This window comes from Microcaecilia unicolor, chromosome 7 (assembly GCF_901765095.1).
Source record: "Microcaecilia unicolor chromosome 7, aMicUni1.1, whole genome shotgun sequence".
Taxonomy (NCBI): domain Eukaryota; kingdom Metazoa; phylum Chordata; class Amphibia; order Gymnophiona; family Siphonopidae; genus Microcaecilia; species Microcaecilia unicolor.
Genome location: NC_044037.1, coordinates 305664194 through 305680960, shown reverse-complemented (window position 1 = coordinate 305680960; position 16767 = coordinate 305664194). Strand labels below are relative to the sequence as shown.

Here is a 16767-nt window from a genome sequence, read left to right as displayed (position 1 = left end):
AGAAGAAATTGCACATAGTAGACAGCTGGCAACGGATGAAGTCCCCTAAGAAGCCCCGGAAGAGGGATCCAGGTTACTTAAATGATCAGATAGCGGGAAATGCATACAGTTCATACACTGGAGAAGTAGGGCACCTATACAAGGAAATGCCTTGCCAGTTACCATTTGCTGAAAGGGGTTAAATGTCCAGATGAAATCACATGGCCATAATTCAGTTCACTGTTTAACAGGCCAGCAATGTCTACTCAAAGTTACTCTGTTAAAGTTTAAAAGAGCGGTTTGATTTTCCTATTCACTGCAGAAGTGCTGTTATCTCTGGCAGTGGTGGGGACAGCAACACCCAGGCAGGTAAAATGGGGGTACTGCCCCCTGGGGGAGGGGGGAGCGACTCCACACAGTAGTGGATGTGCAGCTGAGTCTTAAGAAGAAGGGGGGAGGGGTCCAGGTTTTCAAGTTTTAGTTATATTTGATAAACCACTCAATCGGTAGAACTATCTATTCACAGTTAGCAAGGAAATTAGGAAAAGGAGTTATAGCCTCATAAGTAAAGGATAACAATCTCCAGCTAGAAGTTTGTAGAAGCCAGAGGACAGTACAATCCCACTGACCATTCAGTCTGGCAATAGTCCTGAGAAATACAGTACAACGATGGCAGAAAAAGATCCGTTGGCCCATCAAGCCTGGCTGTGTTTTCCTGTTTACTGTGCGAGGACACATCCCAGCAACCCAGCTTCAAAGGCTCGACTGCTCGTACAATGTCATTTCACTTCTGAAATGTTTTATTCACTGCAAATGCAGAAAGCAAAGATCTAAGCAGCTTACAATCCGCATAGATATCGCTCCTTCTTCATAGATAATCCAGCACCCAGCTTCCCTATCCCATCGTCTTTTACCAGCGAGCTTTGTACTAATGTACTGGAGCTGACAGCAAACCTCCAGCCTCCAATGTCTCAGTGCCATTACTGGACAGTATCCAGCAGAACCTTCTGCTACCAACCTAGTTACCTCAGACCCTTCTGTAGCATGACCTCCTGCTTAGCGGAGTTTAAAAAAGGTTTGGACGGCTTCCTAAAGGAAAAGTCCATAGACCGTTATTAAATGGACTTGGGGAAAATCCACTATTTCTGGGATAAGCAGTATAAAATGCTTTGTACTTTTTGGGGATCTTGCCAAGTATTTGTGATCTGGATTGGCTACTGTTGGAAACAGGATGCTGGGCTTGATGGACCTTTGGTCTTTCCCAGTTTGGCAATACTTATGTACTTATGCTTGTTAAAATATGCCTAGAAAAATTTATCTGTTAAATTATATGCTTATCTGTATTTCTTGACAGGTGATTTCACTTGAATTGTAAATTTAAAAATTACAAAAAAAAACAAACAAACAACTTATGTACTTATGCTTCCTTTCTCAGCCCCTTTGCTCTGGAGGGAAGGAAGGGTGGGTTAGAAATATTGCAGTCTCCCGACCCTGTTCGTACCACTGTCATACATTATGCCCATGTCACTTCCCCTTCTAATGCAACACCTCAGACTTCAGCTCACCTCTTGCTTTCTCTTCACTCCTTCACCACTGAAGTTCCTCTAGCTGTGAATTCCATTCCGGATGTTATCCTCACTCCCTCCACTGGGACACTTCTGTGTATCCACCACCCTTTCAATAAAGAAATATTCTCCAGTGCTGCACCCCACTGGAGCTACGAACCCTGACCTTATATTCTACCTCTGAGGTATCTGAATGCTTCTCTGATAAGGAACTAGAAAAGGTACAGAGAAGGGTGACGAAAATGATAAAGGGGGTGGGACGACTTGCCTATGACAAAAGCCTAAAGCGGCATGGGCTCTTTAGCTTGGAGAAAAAATGGCTGATGGGAGATATGATAGAGGTCTATAAAATACGGAGTGGAGTTGAACGGGTAGATGTGAATTGCTTGTTTACTTTTTTAAAAATACTAGGATTAGGGGGCATGCAATGAAGCTACAAAGTAGTAAATGTAAAACAAATCGGTGAAAATATTTCTTCACTCAACGTGTACTTAAGTTCTGGAATTCATTGCCAGAAAATATACAAACAGTTAGCTTAGCAGGGTTTTAAAAAGGTTTGGATAATTTCCTAAAAGAAACATCCATAAGCTATTATTAAAATGGACTTGGGGAAAATCCACTGCTTATTTCTAGAATAAGCAGCATAAAATGTATTATACTGTTTTGGGATCTTGCCAGGTACTTGTGACCTGGATTGACCACTACTGGAAACAGGATACTGGGCTTGAAGGACCTTCAGTCTGTCCCAGTCTGTTCTTCTGTTCCTGGCCTACAGGGTCGATAGCATGACTTAACCAGGTAGCAGCAGCTTCTACCCATTAATTCATGTTGACGGGTCCGAGATAGATCTTCGACTCTGAACCAGAGAGGGCTGCTGAATATGTGCATGGACTGCTGAGGCAGCAAAGGCCGATCAGGAGTTCAGTGATGAGTTATCCAGGCAGGTTGGACTGAATAAATAGGAGCCCTAACCTGCCCGAGTAGTTGTCCAGGGGACTGGCACTGAATATGGGTGGTGGTGGTGGTGGCCAGATACCCTCCGGCAGTTGCTGGACCCGGAGATTCAGTGCCAGCAGTAGCTGGATATAGTCTGGTGTTGATTATTTGGGTCTAAACCAGCTTGGAGTGGGCAGTGTTTACAAAAACACTGACTATCATGGGCTGAACATTTACCGGTATATATTTAAGTTGCTAAACCTCTTTTCATACAGCTTTTGATACAGGTCCCACCCCTTCTTTTTAGAATTCTGTTTTTATTGCAATTTATAAACATAAATTCCTTATAGAAATTAGTTGAAAAAAATAGAAAAATAAAAAGAAGCATTAATTCTGAATCAAATTGTCATTAATATTTCAACCTATCTCTGGTCCGCAATCTAGGAGAGATCCAACAGATGAAACAGTCTAATGAACAAGATGTAATTAAACATATGAAATTCTAAAGAAGAACAAATCCTAGGGGGGCTACAAGACTATTTACTTCTTATTAAGGGTTCAACAAGTCCACTATTCAGTCTCAGTTTCCTGAGGCTGGGATGTGCTCCCTGCCTGGACACTTCTGTAACTCAAGAATAACACAAGTTGGGAGGGATGGCTCAAAGAATATATATACAAGTTAGCCTGGAAATTTAAGTATAAAGAATACCCATATATCCAACTCCCTGGGACATAGCAATAAAAATTGCTTGTGTCTTCTCTGGGTAGCCTTAGAAACATTAGGAAACATTCTGACATTCAGTGAGTGGAAAAAGGAATTTGTATTTGTTATCTACCGACTGGGCAAACGCCTCTGACGGTACTATGTATTTATTTATTTATTGCATTTGTATTCCACATTTTCCCACCTTTTGCGGATTCAGTGTGGCTTACAATATATTGTGAATCATGGAAATACAATTTGTTACAACTCGGTTATGGATTACATTGTGATGAGTTATGTGAGACAAAGTCAAAGTATCGTTAAGGAATATAATAATGGAAAAGAGCACTGAAACATTGGAAGGAAAATAACGGAAACAAAAAGGGGCAATATATAATAACAGGAAAACATTTGGTATACATTTTCTGTGAGTAAAGGTATGAATGTGGTGAGATTACGGGGGATGAGAATTCAGAAGTGGCTGTATTGATGCATTACTGAACAGTGAGTGTGGGCTTTATGTGTTTTGGTTCTTTCCGTAAATTTTCTCAAAAAGATGGGTCTTCAATAGTTTGCGGAAGTTGGCTTGCTCGTAGATCGTTTTCAGGTTGCGCGGCAGCCTGTATTCCAGAACTGCGTGCTCATGTAAGAAAAGGTTGACGCGTGCAGCGCCTTGTATTTCAAGCCCTTGCAATTAGGGAAGTGGAGGTTGAGGAAAGTTCGGGATGATCTTTTAGCGTTTCTGGGTGGTAAGTCTATTAAATCAGACATGTAGGCTGGGGCTTCACCGTGAATGAGCCTGCAAATAGGTGGGAAAATGTGGGGTACAAATGCAACAAATAAATAAAATACAGCCGCAAAGCCAGTGTCCAGATCTTGCACAACTATCACCGATAACGTAAGCAATGTGAGTAATTTCTCCCTGGATGACTCCAGAAAGGCAGTTAAGTCCACTGTCCTGAGAAACTGTTGAAAGGAGATCTTGGCCATCTTCTCTGGCCTTTTTCTTAAAAGGAGGCAAATAGTATACTGGATAACAGACTGAGGAGGAATTTTCGAATGCTCCAACATAAATCTCCTAAATATATCTTGAGCAGAAACTCCCGGCTTCTTGGGGAAATTAATCAGTCACAGAGTCCTGCGTCTGGTAATGTTTTCTAAGTTCTCACATTTAATAACTAAATTCACATTGTCTTTTGCCGCTGCAGTACAGAAAGCATCCAGCTTAGTAGAATCGCTTTCTAATTTCTGGATGGAAGGGGGCAGAGAGAGAGAGGGGGGGGGGGGGGGGGGGAAGTGCAGATGGAAGGGGGATGAGGGAGAGAGGACGGATGCTGGATGGAAGGGGGAAGAAAGAGGGCAGAGTTAGAGACCAGGGAATAAGAGAAAGTGGAATAGGAGAGTCAGGGCGAGGGAAAGATGGAAAGCTGCAGGTAGAGACGGTAAAAAAAAAGGGAAATTAAAGACTGGATAGTAAGAAAGAATGACATCTGGACAGATAGCCAGATAAATAAACTGAAGAAATCTGAAAGGGAAAGGAGGAAAAATAAAAATGGCACATAGCCAGGAAATTCTGACAAGAGAGTTACGAGAAGACAAGGAACGTAGAAGCCAGAGAATTGGACCAACACGATTAGAAAAAGCAAATCGCCAGACAACAATGTTTAAAAAAAAAAGATTGGTCTAGGATAAAGCAGTGTGGTAGCTGTGTTAACAAACGTTAATAAATAGAAATGGAAATAAGGTGTTATAATTTTATTGGATTAATTTTCATACTTTTTTTTTTACTAACTTTTGAAGACCATAAACCTCCTTCCTCAGTTCAGGACAGGATACCATAACAACAGCATCCTGTCCTGACCTGAAGAAGGAGGTTTTGGCATATAAGAGCTAACTGAAAAATGTATTTAGTCCAATAAAATGATATCTTCTTATTTTTCATTTTTTATTTGGTTTTATTTGTATTTTTTAATATGTAATACAGTGATTGGACTATGTCAGCTTTTGAAATTTATATCCGCTATCTTTATATTTTGCACAATACAGGGGGACATGCATTACTATTTCTCTGGTGTTGCAGAGTCTGGCTTCTTGGAGTTTCAGTTTAATTTTTGTCTACATATTTCTATTTTTAGTTTGTGGTTACTTATTCTCTACTGGGTGAGGGTCTAACTGTGATCTTTGTTCGTGAAAGAGACATGATTTTCTGTTAGCATTGACTGTGCAGGATTGATCTGCTCTATTCTGGCTTGCTTAGTTTTCCATTAAATGTATTGATGTTTTAGTGTCCACTGCAATGTTCATGGTGCTGCCTTTTTCTAGGTAGGCTTTTGTTGTGTGACTCATGGAAGTTACTGCTATTATAGTATGAAGGCTATGGAATTGGAGTCAATGATATTTACCAGTATTTTAGGTCCAGATCAAAAAATTTACAGCCTAATATCAGCAGGAGTCAGAGTTGAAGTTGGACAGCAGAATAATAGAGGAGTCGAAACCAAAGGTTTGGTGTACTGACTCCACAGGCTTGATGGTACGGTAGAATTGCTCTGTAGGTCCCGAGTGACGTTTCCAGTGTTTTGTATTCCTTCATAATACGCCTGGTACTGTCTACATTTCTTTTCTGACCATTATTATAATTCGTTTCATTTCATGATTATTACTGAAAATAATTTTGTCGTATAGAGGAGGAGGTGTTAAAAATGATCTGCCCCAGGTGTCAAATATGCTAGGTATGCCACAGGGGTATTAATGGAAAGTTTTCAGGAGCTTGGGGATTTCTCTGGGTTTAAGTTAAATCTCACTAAGTCAGAAGCATTAGCCACTGAGGGAGAACTGGCGAGGTCCCTTATCATTGAAATGGGCTGATAAATCATTTAGTTATTTGGAAATACAGTTTATTTATTGATTAGGATTTATTTAATTTACCGTCTTTTTGAAGGAATTCACTCAAGGCGGTGTATAGTAAGAATAAATCAAACATGAGCAATTACAGCAGTAAAAATATTCAAAAAATATTATGAAACAAACTTTTTACCTGCAGGCTTTGCATTAATTATTGAAACAAAAGTATACTCATACTTCACTTTATTTATATCTGCTTTTCCTAAAGGTAGGAGTTGACAATAAGGCTTCTATAAACTGAATGTTAACCTTTTGTTGGAGGTCATGAAAAGACAACTGACTAGCTAGGCTACTCCCCCACTATCACTTAATATCGTATGACTTTATTCCCAAAGTGGCTCTATGTTTTGCAGATTCTACCAATCAAGTTTTTTTTAGAAAAAAATTTGTGTTTGCTACAGAGAGTCTTAGCTCAATACTGTTGGGGAGGGAAAAACCCAGGTTGAAGATGCAACTATTATACAGAGCTTGGCAATGGGGAGGGGGAGGGTGGTCTAGGGTTTCTAGATTGATTGTTGAGTCATGTGAACGACTGGATTTTGTCCAGTTGGGATATTAAAACCAATAGACTATGAGAGAGTACATGTCCCCATGGCATATTAATATCTCCAGATATAAATAAACAGTGTTTCCCATGTGTTGAAAATGTGTTTAAACTGAAATGGTGACTAAATACTTGTACCGAAGGAAAAAATGGCCTCACAGAGCTCCTGGATCAATACAGTCTAAGATCTTTGCACGATCCTCTGTTCATCATTGGCCATGCAAAAAAACCTTCGAAAGTACTATAGAGTCACTGAACTGCTACTGTGGCAATGATTACTTAACAACTTTCAAATAGTACACGGCACTAGTCTCTCCTGGACTGAAACTGGCACTAGTAGAGCTATTCAGTGTCTAAGTTGATTCCACCACCAAGACCCTGAAGCAGCAGTACGAAACGCTGGCCACCGTCGGCTTGGGGCGAGGGGAGAAGAAATCAGCTCTAGCCACAGAAGCCACAAGTGCATTTGAAAGATAAGCGGTCTTTCAGTCATAAGAATTGCTCATAAATCTCATAACACTGCTACTGAAGATATAGCGTGTACTATTTGAAAGTTGTCGAGTAATCGTTGCCACAGTAGCAGTTCAGTGACTCTATAGTACTTTCGAAGGTTATTTTTGCATGGCCAATGATGAACAGAGGATCGTGTAAAGATCTTAGACTGTATTGATCCAGGAGCTCTGTGAGGTCATTTTTTTCCTTCGGTACAAGTATTTAGTCACCATTTCAGTTTAAACACATTTTCAACATGTGAGGAACACCGTTTATTTATATCTAGCGATTGTTTGCTGTTCCACACCCTAATATAATTATATTTAGTGGATGTTAATATCTCCTTAAGGCCATATGACAAGATCTGCCAGCTACACTGAAGAGAAACATTTTATTATGCCCATTGTAGGAGATCTGGAAAGAACTTGCTAGATATTGGGGCCTGAATCCTTGCATTACTGAGCAGCTCCCCCTAAAAGGCAAGATGACCTTTTGTCAGGCAAGGAGTTCGAAGTTTTTGATAAATGGGACAGGGGTGTTATACTGACATTGGAACACACGTTAACAGCTAATGGCGATCTCATGAAGTCTGAGGATTTGCAACAGCAGTTTCCGATCTGTAGAGGAGATTACTATGCCCATGGTCAACTGAGCCATTAGGTTAGTACTTTAAACAAAACAGAACTCCAGTCCAAATCTGGGCTCAAATTGATGGAGTTTATTGATAAGGCACCACTGGGGCATATGGTTGATTTCTAGCCTTCACTGATCCCTATTGGCTTTTAGTTCTGATTGTGGTGGGTGTTTGTTGAAGGATTATTGGGGAAGGAATTTAGGCCTTTCCTCGACTTCCCTTAGCGTATAAAACTTGCAAAAATGTCTCACATGGTATACAGACAATGCCAATTTAGGGTCCCCAAAAAAGCATATTTCACCCAATTACAAGCCTATAAATCGAGATAGGTGGGAACAAAGTGCAGTCAAGGAGAAAATACCTTTACAAAAGCCTTTTGAACCTGCTGTAAGATAAAGCTCTTTTGGAATTCCATTGTTTATTTTATTGAACAAGTGACGAGCTCTAGAGTCCCATAAACCCCTCTATGATTTTCTTAGATTATATGGAACACCCAGGGGCTGAAGAGAAAAGAAGCGGAAAGCTAATCTGACAGGCTTGGGAGATGGAGAAAACTGTATATTACAAATGTGGATAATGAACACACTACCCTCTTTCTGGTTTTGGTGCAATCAATTCCATACATTTATGGTGATGAACTAGGAGGGGCCTGTGTTATCCCCAAGCAGAAGAAAAGAGTCTTATCAATAGGGGACAGATACATTCAAATGTCGTCTACCAGAGCACGGAGCCTGGTATTAAATACATTGTAAGAGAATAGTGAATCTTGATTTCCCTGGAGAAGATGTGTATGGGGTAGGAAGGGGGGCGGGGACTTTAAAGGAGGGGTGGGAAGAGAGTTAGATTTGCTGGAATAACATGACGCCATAAGAACCCAGCCCCCCCCCCCCCATGATGAAATTATGGTACATAGTGGGGGAGGGGAGGAAGAGGATCTTTTGTGATGGTAAAAAGGCAACAGTCTGTTTCATATTTGTTTGCAGTTACTGCTTTGTTTTATGTTCTTTTATTTCTCACTAAAAAGATTTGAACCTAAGATCAATGTCAGCCATGAGCGTGAAATTTCTCACACATTCACTCCCCTGTAGTTCTCCTGAGCTTGTGCTCCAGCCTCCAGCACACCGCAGAGAATGACTGAGCGAGCTCTGCTTAGCTGGATCTTGCCAACCTTCTCTCTCACAGATTCTCATTGGGTCCCACTTTCTTTCATCTGTCTCCACAGCACCTCCTGGTCCTGGCCTCTCTGCTCTGTGTGTGTCACATCCTACTCCTGCAGAACCTACCACAGGAGAATGAGAACCCAAACCGGCTTCTGGCCACTAGCCTGTTCACCTGTGGGATTTCCACAGCCCTACAGACTACACTGGGAAGCAGGTAAACACCACATTCCTCCCCACCTTCTTCTGGGGAACAGGAGGTACAGCCCGAGACCAGCCTCTCTCACAGGGAGCAGTGGACACATCCACAGACTGTTTCTGCAGCCACATGCTGGAAACCGTAATGATGGGGTGGGCTGGGGACTTTAGCACAGCTCCTCAAGAAATGGGGCATAGCCAGATGGTCAAATTTGGGTGGGCCTGAGCCCAAGGTGGGTGGGCATGGAATTCACATCCCCTCCAATCCCCCTCTGGTTTGCTCTTCGCTCCACCCTTCCCTGCCCACAGACCCCAAATATTAAATACTTGAGCAGGCAGGGATCCCCAAACTCTGCTTCCTGAAGATTTCCTCCTCCTCCTCGAGGCAGCCAGCAGCACTTGCCTCCAACTGATGCTGCCACCGGCTTGTCGTGCATGCTCAGTGCTTATGCATGTGCGAAAACTGAGCATGTGCAGAAGGGCCGGTCTCTAGGCAAGTGCCATTGGCTGACATCTGGAAGAGCGCTGGTGCCCAAGGAGAGAAAATCTTCAGCTGGCAAGGTTTGGGGATCCCCACCAGCCACAGCAAGGGTGTCACAATTTTGGGTGGGCCTGAGTCCAAAGTGGGTGGGCCCTGGCCCACCTGTGGCTACGCCACTGGAAGTGAGAAAGACTGGAATCAGAGGCATCATTAATAATCATTTATTATGTTAGGGGCCACTATAATGTTGTGAATGCTGATTTTTACCTCCAGCTGTTCTCCAGAGCCTCCTTTACTGTCTCGAAATGAAATAAACTGATACCACTGTGACTATCTTGCTGTGTCTGAACAGGTTAGTGGTGGTCCAGGCTCCGTCTTTCCAGTTCCTCATCCCTGTTGTGATTCTTGGCAGGCAGCCTCTGGCACTTGACAAGATATATAGGAATGGTAAGTTGTGTTCTAGATTCACATCATAAGATACTCCCACTGCACTGTCAGCCGCTCTTTCTAGGTCTCTTCTTTTAGTTCACTTTCCGATACATTTACTGCTCTAGCATTGGAGTATGACATGGGTTTCCTTTTTTATTCTCGCTCCCCTTTTATGAAACACTTCTCCTTGAGGTTACCTTTCAGCTTTTCATGCGTTATTCATATGTCACCTGTATCAATAAACATAACCATAAACCATCCGTATGATCTCTGCCTGCGAAGTTTAATTTCTGAAAAAGGCCTGTGCCTGATGGTCTCTTTCTGCCTGCAGGTGTAGACGGACCTTTGGGATACTCCAAACTGCCCTGTAACAGCACTGGCAGCTGGAACCAGATGATCAGAGAGGTGGGTGTTGTGCCTTCCAGACAGAATTCTTTTTTTTTTTCCAGAGACACAAGGAATTTAACTGCTATTGCATAATACAAACTTCTATGTGTACATATATTGGATACCTTCCAGCAGATGTAGAAAGGCAGGGCCTGGTGTTAAACTTGCGGGGATTCGGAGCACATATTTGGGAGGGGGAACCTAAAAGCTACCAGCTGGCTGTATCTTTCTCAGCTTCGAGCAGGTGTGAAGCCCTTGTGGAATGGGGTCCTATAATGGCAGCTGTGTAGAAAGGGTCTGTATGAGGCCACGTTTGACCCTTGTGAGTAGAAGCAGTAGTCAGGGTTGAGCCTTGGCGATTGGCATTACTGTTCACAAGGTTTCAAAGCTGTTGTAATTCACCTTCTCCTTGTGTAGGGTTCATTCGGTGCAATATTCTGGCCATTGCATGACATTATGGATCTTTCAGCTGCTTGTTAACAATTTAGCAAAGCCCTAGCTGAAAGGCATTTTCATTAGGATTAGCAAGACTAGGGTTAGACTGTAGGTCTGGGGTATTGTAGAATCTGGTCCCAGACTTAGATGGCATAGATCGGGCTAGAGGAAGCTTCCAGAACCCCTAATAGCAGCCCGTGAGGAAACAGTCTCTTCATCCCTTCTGCTTTTTATGACCTCCTCCCTTTTGTTTCCACTAAAATGGACTTTTCTGTCTGTACGTTAAGGACAAGCCAGCTTTCCTGCATTGCTTAATACTGACAAGGCGTCTTTGTGAGAATCTGAAGGAGGGATGGATCCTTGCTGACTGTACTAATGCCACTGATTCTTTCCCACCCAGGCTGCAGGTGCTGTGCTGGTCTCTGGGGTGTTGCAGTTGCTCTTTGGGGTCTCTGGTCTGTGCGGGATGATTTCTCATCACTGTGGGCCCATGGTCCTTGCCCCTCTCCTCTCCATCATTGGATTCTCCACCTATAAAGAGGCTGCTCTTCTCTGCTCTGCAAACTGGGGGATAAGCTTGCTGTATGTTGGTAACTATAGACTAAACCAGTCTCCAGCCCTTCAACGATTGCTGCTTTTTGAACTTCTGATTCTTGTTTTGAATTTCTACTTGTTTCTAACAAAACTGGGGCAGGATTTGATGATCAGTTATAGAAAAATGCTCGGCTGTGGAGGGCTGTTTTAGGATGTGATTGACTTTTCTGACCAGGTGTCCACAGAGCACTAGATGTGGTATACTTCGATTTCACTAAGGTTCCACATAGCGATTTACAAAAAAACTAAACCCCCTTGGGGTATTAGAAGCTGGTTAAGTGAGACGCGACAAGGGTAGTGGTAAATGCCATTCCATCAGAGAACAAAGCATTCTCCACAGACGGGGATGTGGGCACCATTCTTGGTGATAAAGGAAAAAGGAGGTGATAGTTCTCACCAGAACCTTCTACAGAAGTATTATGTGAAATTCTGGAAACCACACCTTCAAAAAGATAGAATCAATATGGAGTCTGTGCAGAGGGGCAGCTGCTGAAATGGGTGGCAGACTTCATCGTAAAGCGTACGGGGACAGACTTAATGAGCTAAACCTAGAGAAGAGGTGGGAAAGGGAAGACATAATAAAGTCATCTGAAAACCTACAAGATATAAATGCACGTGACGCTCTAGAACAGGGGGTCACAGGATGAGGGTAAAAGGGGGCAGGCGCAGCAGTAATCTAAGGAAATAGTTTTGTACAGAAAGGGTGGAGATGTGTGGAATGGCCTCCCAGCAAGGTCAGTATCTGATTTCGAGAAAGAACATGAGAAGCACCAGCAGCCTACCAAGGACGGGGTGGTGAGGGTGGTCTGCTCCGGGTGCACGCTACAGGAGGGGTGCAGGGAGCAGCCGCGCGGCTTTCAGCTCCACCAGTTCTCTGCTTCCTCTGATGTTACTTCCTGTTCTGGGGCAGAGGGAGCAGGGAACCAGGGAGCTGACAGCTACGCGGCTGCTCCTAGCACCCCAGGAGGTAAGAAAAATGCACCTGGGGGGGGGGGGGGCTTGGAAGTAATGCGCCGGGGGAGGCGGAATGACACTGCACCTTGGGGGGTGCACAGTGGCAATCGGCCCCGGGTGGCAGCCAACCGAGGAACACCACTGAGAAGCACAGAGAATTTCTTGGGGAGCGGAAGAGGTTGTAGACACTGGATAGGTCCATCTGATCTTTATCTACCATTGTCTTTCACCCATCTCAATATTTAGCCCATGGTTGTCAGTGTTTATTATACACTGGCTGCCGTGGGCTGATTTATCCAGATATTGCTAGAAGTTATCCAAGTACCTCCGATATTCAGTATCAGTTATTTGGGCTGCTTAGGACTGTTATTTATGCAGCTCAACTTCCTCCGTTAATTATTGGTTTACTGGGGCTGAATGTTGGTGTTGCTCATTTAACTTCAGGCTCCGCCTTTGCTCCGCCCCAGACGTCCCACCATTAATCAGATAGCACTCTGTGTAGATGTTCAGCAGTGCTCTCCAGTTAATGCTGCTGAACATCAACACAACTTAAGTGAGATGAAGCGCTCCTACCCAGTTTAACTCAGCCCGTATGTTTCTATGATAGAGGGAGTTTAGGATTGTGTGGAGGTGTGCTATGATTAGGGAGTATTAGCATAGAATTAGGGTATATTAGTGTTCAGGGATGTCTGGATTAAGTGTAGAATCAGGGTAGGATGGAGTTAGAATATGATTTTTTTTTTTGTTACATTTGTACCCCGCGCTTTCCCACTCATGGCAGGCTCAATGCGGTTTACATGGGGCAATGGAGGGTTAAGTGACTTGCCCAGAGTCACAAGGAGCTGCCTGTGCCTGAAGTGGGAATTGAACTCAGTTCCTCAGTTCCCCAGGACCAAAGTCCACCACCCTAACCACTAGGCCACTCCTCCACTTCATTTATTTATTTAACTGGAATTCCGATAGGTCACTGATTTTCACTATGTTTCAAAATACTTCACTGTCAGAACCAGGACTATCAATACACAAAGTGGCTGGTGCCCTGGACAAGGGTGGAAGCCCCCAGTTAATGATTCTGCCAACCCAGGCCATTCAGGCACACTCGGGGCAACTGGTGTAATTCAAAGTCTTCTCTCCAGCACTTCCTGTCAACATATTCTCTTTTCCAGACGCTCTTTCCTCAATCCCGTTCCTGTCACCTTCCACCATCCATCCTGTCCAAACTGACTGCCCCCTCCTCCCCAGTGTGTTAATCCTCCTCCCTCACCTTCCCCCAAAGGATCTTGCCAGGGATTTGTGACCTGGAATGGCCACTGTTGGAAACAGGATGCTGGGCTCGATGGACCTTCGGTCTGTCCCAGTGTGGCAATACTTATGTACTTATTACTGCCTAACTCACCTCTGGATTCGCTCTTCTGTTTTCCTGCCGCAGGATGTGGTGTCCAAAGTCCTAAACTGTTCTCACTGCCTCACAAGAACAGAGCTGGAGTTTGGACGCAAGTCATTGGGTGCCACAAAGTGCCAGAGGCAGCACCTCAAGGCTCAGAAGAGGTGGGGGGAACACGTACACTGGTGCAAGAGAGCCGGGGAGCTGCATTCACTGCCATTGGTTTTTTGCACTTTACAATGATGAACATTGTGTTGTAGGATGAATTGCTAGGATTTTTTTTTCATTTCAGTAATTAAACTCTCAAAGAAGAACCAGCTGTGAATTTGGGAATTGGTGGTTTCTTAGAAGCACAAGATCCGCTTCTCTGCAAGTGACACATGTTCTAGGCTAGGAAGGAACGTTGTGGTATGTTTGCACTGAGCTTCATGTCGGCCCGGTAGAAAGCCTCTGCTTTGTCCTTCTCTCCTAGCCTGATCGTTCTGATGGTGCTGCTGTCCCAGAACCTGCGTTCTTTTTACCTTCCTCTCTGGACATGGAAACGGTGGAAGGGTTTTACGCTGAAGATGTATTTCCCAGCCTTCCGTATGTTTTCGGTACAGTGTGATTGACTGTTTTTTGTTTTTCTTTCTTTCTGGTTTGGAGGATCAAAGTTAAATTTGTTAAAAAATGGTCCTATTGCTGCAGTTTTCAAAGATTGGGGAAACCCCCCTCCCACCCTGAACAATAACACATTAATTGTATAATTCAGTGTATTCAATGGTGATGGTGAGCAATCACTGACCTGTCTAGCCGAGGGTCCAGTACAGAGATAATAGGATGCATTGCACCGACTAGCTTATCATTCTCTCCCAAAAGAGCGTTCTCTGAAAGGGGGAGGGGGAGGGTGATGCAAGATCCAAGTAATAGAGCCACTGCCCCTCACCTGGAGACGCTGAGTTAGGAGAACCAACAATCGTTAAAATCTCAGCAGCATTGATCACCCAGTTCCTCAAGTCAGGCCTCAAAGAATCACCCTATAGCGTTCAAAATTTACATTCTGTATTGATACACACAACTCTGCAGCCCATGACCTACAGTTCCGTCACCCTTGATCCTTTCCTCTCACCTTCCTCTTCCTCTCTCTTAACTCCTCCTTGAACAACCTTCTTTCATTCTAATCAATTTCAAAAACACAAAAGTCTTAACAAGCGCATTCAACTCATCCCTCTCTACAATAGATGCCATCTCAAGATCCACACTTCTGACATCACCATCCAACTTTTTCAACTCCTCTGCAAAACGTGGAACATCCAGATGACCAACATCGCAAACATTTCTCCTAGATAGAACCTTCTTACTCCTCAGCCCAACCTTCATTTTAAGCAGTGGTGTGTTGGTAAAACTTTAACAATGGGCTCTCTCTCCAGGCATTGCCAGCCCTGCAATTTGGGGGGGGGGGGGCAGGGTTGGACTGGATGAAGGCAACGCATGCCCCTCTCTCTCCCCCCCCCCCCTCAGCCCCACCAGCCCAATAAATAACCTGCCACACTGCTTGTTTCTGGATCTGAGCAGCACTCCGGGACATAGTAACATAGTAAATGACGGCAGATAAAGACCTGTACGGTCCATCCAGTACATCTCGTGCACGGTCAGAGCATTCGCAAGAAGTCTCGGCCTCCTGCTTAGAACCAGAAACAAGCAGCGGGGAGCAGTGTGGCAGGCTCTTTATTGGGCTGGTAGGGCCCGGCATCTCTGCCAGCAAGGTGAAAGGGAGTTCAGGAGGGAAGGGAAATGGGACTTGATATACTGCCTTTCTGAGGTATTTTGCAACTACATTCAAAGCGGTTTACATATATTCAGGTACTTATTTTGTACCAGGGGCAATGGAGGGTTAAGTGACTTGCCCAGAGTCACAAGGAGCTGCAGTGGGAAGCGAACTCAGTTCCCCAGGATCAAAGTCCACTGCACTAACCACTAGGCTACTCCTCCACTAGCAACATTCCATGCAGAAGCCTGCCCTTGCAGATCACTAATGCGGCCACGCAGGCTTTGGCTTCTGTGAGTCTGACGTCCTGCACGTATGTGCAGGACGTCAGACTCACAGAAAGAGAAGCCTGTGCGGCCGCGTTGCTGATCTGCAAGGGCAGGCTTCTGCATGGAATGTTGCTAGTGGAATAGCAACATTCCATGTAGAATCTCAAATAGTAGCAACAGAATCTCAATAGTAGCAACATTCCATGTAGAATCTCAAATAGGGAAAGGGAAATGGGACTTGATATACTGTGTATATTTTTATGGGTTATTTCCAGTCCTCGGGACACCCCAGACCAACTGGAGGTATCCCGAACATAGGAAATTCCCAAGGCTGCTCTTAATATATTCACCTCGTTTATCTGAACTCCTTAATTATCAGAGTTGTGCACTTTACTCTGAATAGTTAAGGAGAAAGCAAGCAGGGGAGAATAGTAGATATGAGTTATCAATCAGACACTTTTATTTTCTTAGCCACCAAGTATGATTACAATTATCCATTGCTCTGTAAGTATTTATTTATTTATTTATTGCACTTGTATCCCACATTTCCCACCTCTTTGTAGGCTCAATGTGGCTTACAATACATCATGAATAGTGGAAATATAGAAGAAGATATACATTTAGTATAGCAGAAGGATATTGGGTAACATGATAATGATAAAACATGATAGTAGTTTAACAAGCAAATATTGTAAGGCAATTCTGGATATATGTATAGGAGTTCATATTTGTTGATCTTTGTGGTATGCCTTGTTAAACAGATGGGTCTTCAGTAGTTTGCGGAAGTTAATTAGTTCATAGATCGTTTTTAAGTTGCGCGGCAGCACGTTCCAGAATTGTGTGCTCAGGTATGAAAAGGTTGACGCATGCATTAGTTTGTATTTAGACCTTTACAGTTGGGGAAGTGAAGATTAAGGAATGTGCGGGATGATTTTTTGGCATTCCTGGGTGGTAAGTCTATGAGGTCTGACATGTAGG

The 16767-nt window shown here is 43.7% G+C and overlaps 1 protein-coding gene across 2 annotated transcripts in view; it reads left to right on the top strand.

Moving 5' to 3' along the window:
• The window catches only part of SLC23A3 (solute carrier family 23 member 3), a 58805-nt gene that overhangs the window by 14792 nt on the left and 27246 nt on the right, over positions 1 to 16767 (top strand). The window contains exons 4-8 of one of the 2 annotated variants that reach the window (XM_030209996.1): positions 8977 to 9128; positions 9943 to 10037; positions 10351 to 10424; positions 11242 to 11423; positions 14246 to 14369. In XM_030209996.1, coding sequence (XP_030065856.1) covers positions 8977 to 9128; positions 9943 to 10037; positions 10351 to 10424; positions 11242 to 11423; positions 14246 to 14369 — 627 coding nt within the window. The remainder of the gene's footprint in view (positions 1 to 8976; positions 9129 to 9942; positions 10038 to 10350; positions 10425 to 11241; positions 11424 to 14245; positions 14370 to 16767) is intronic. The other variant, XM_030209997.1, reaches the window with a different exon arrangement.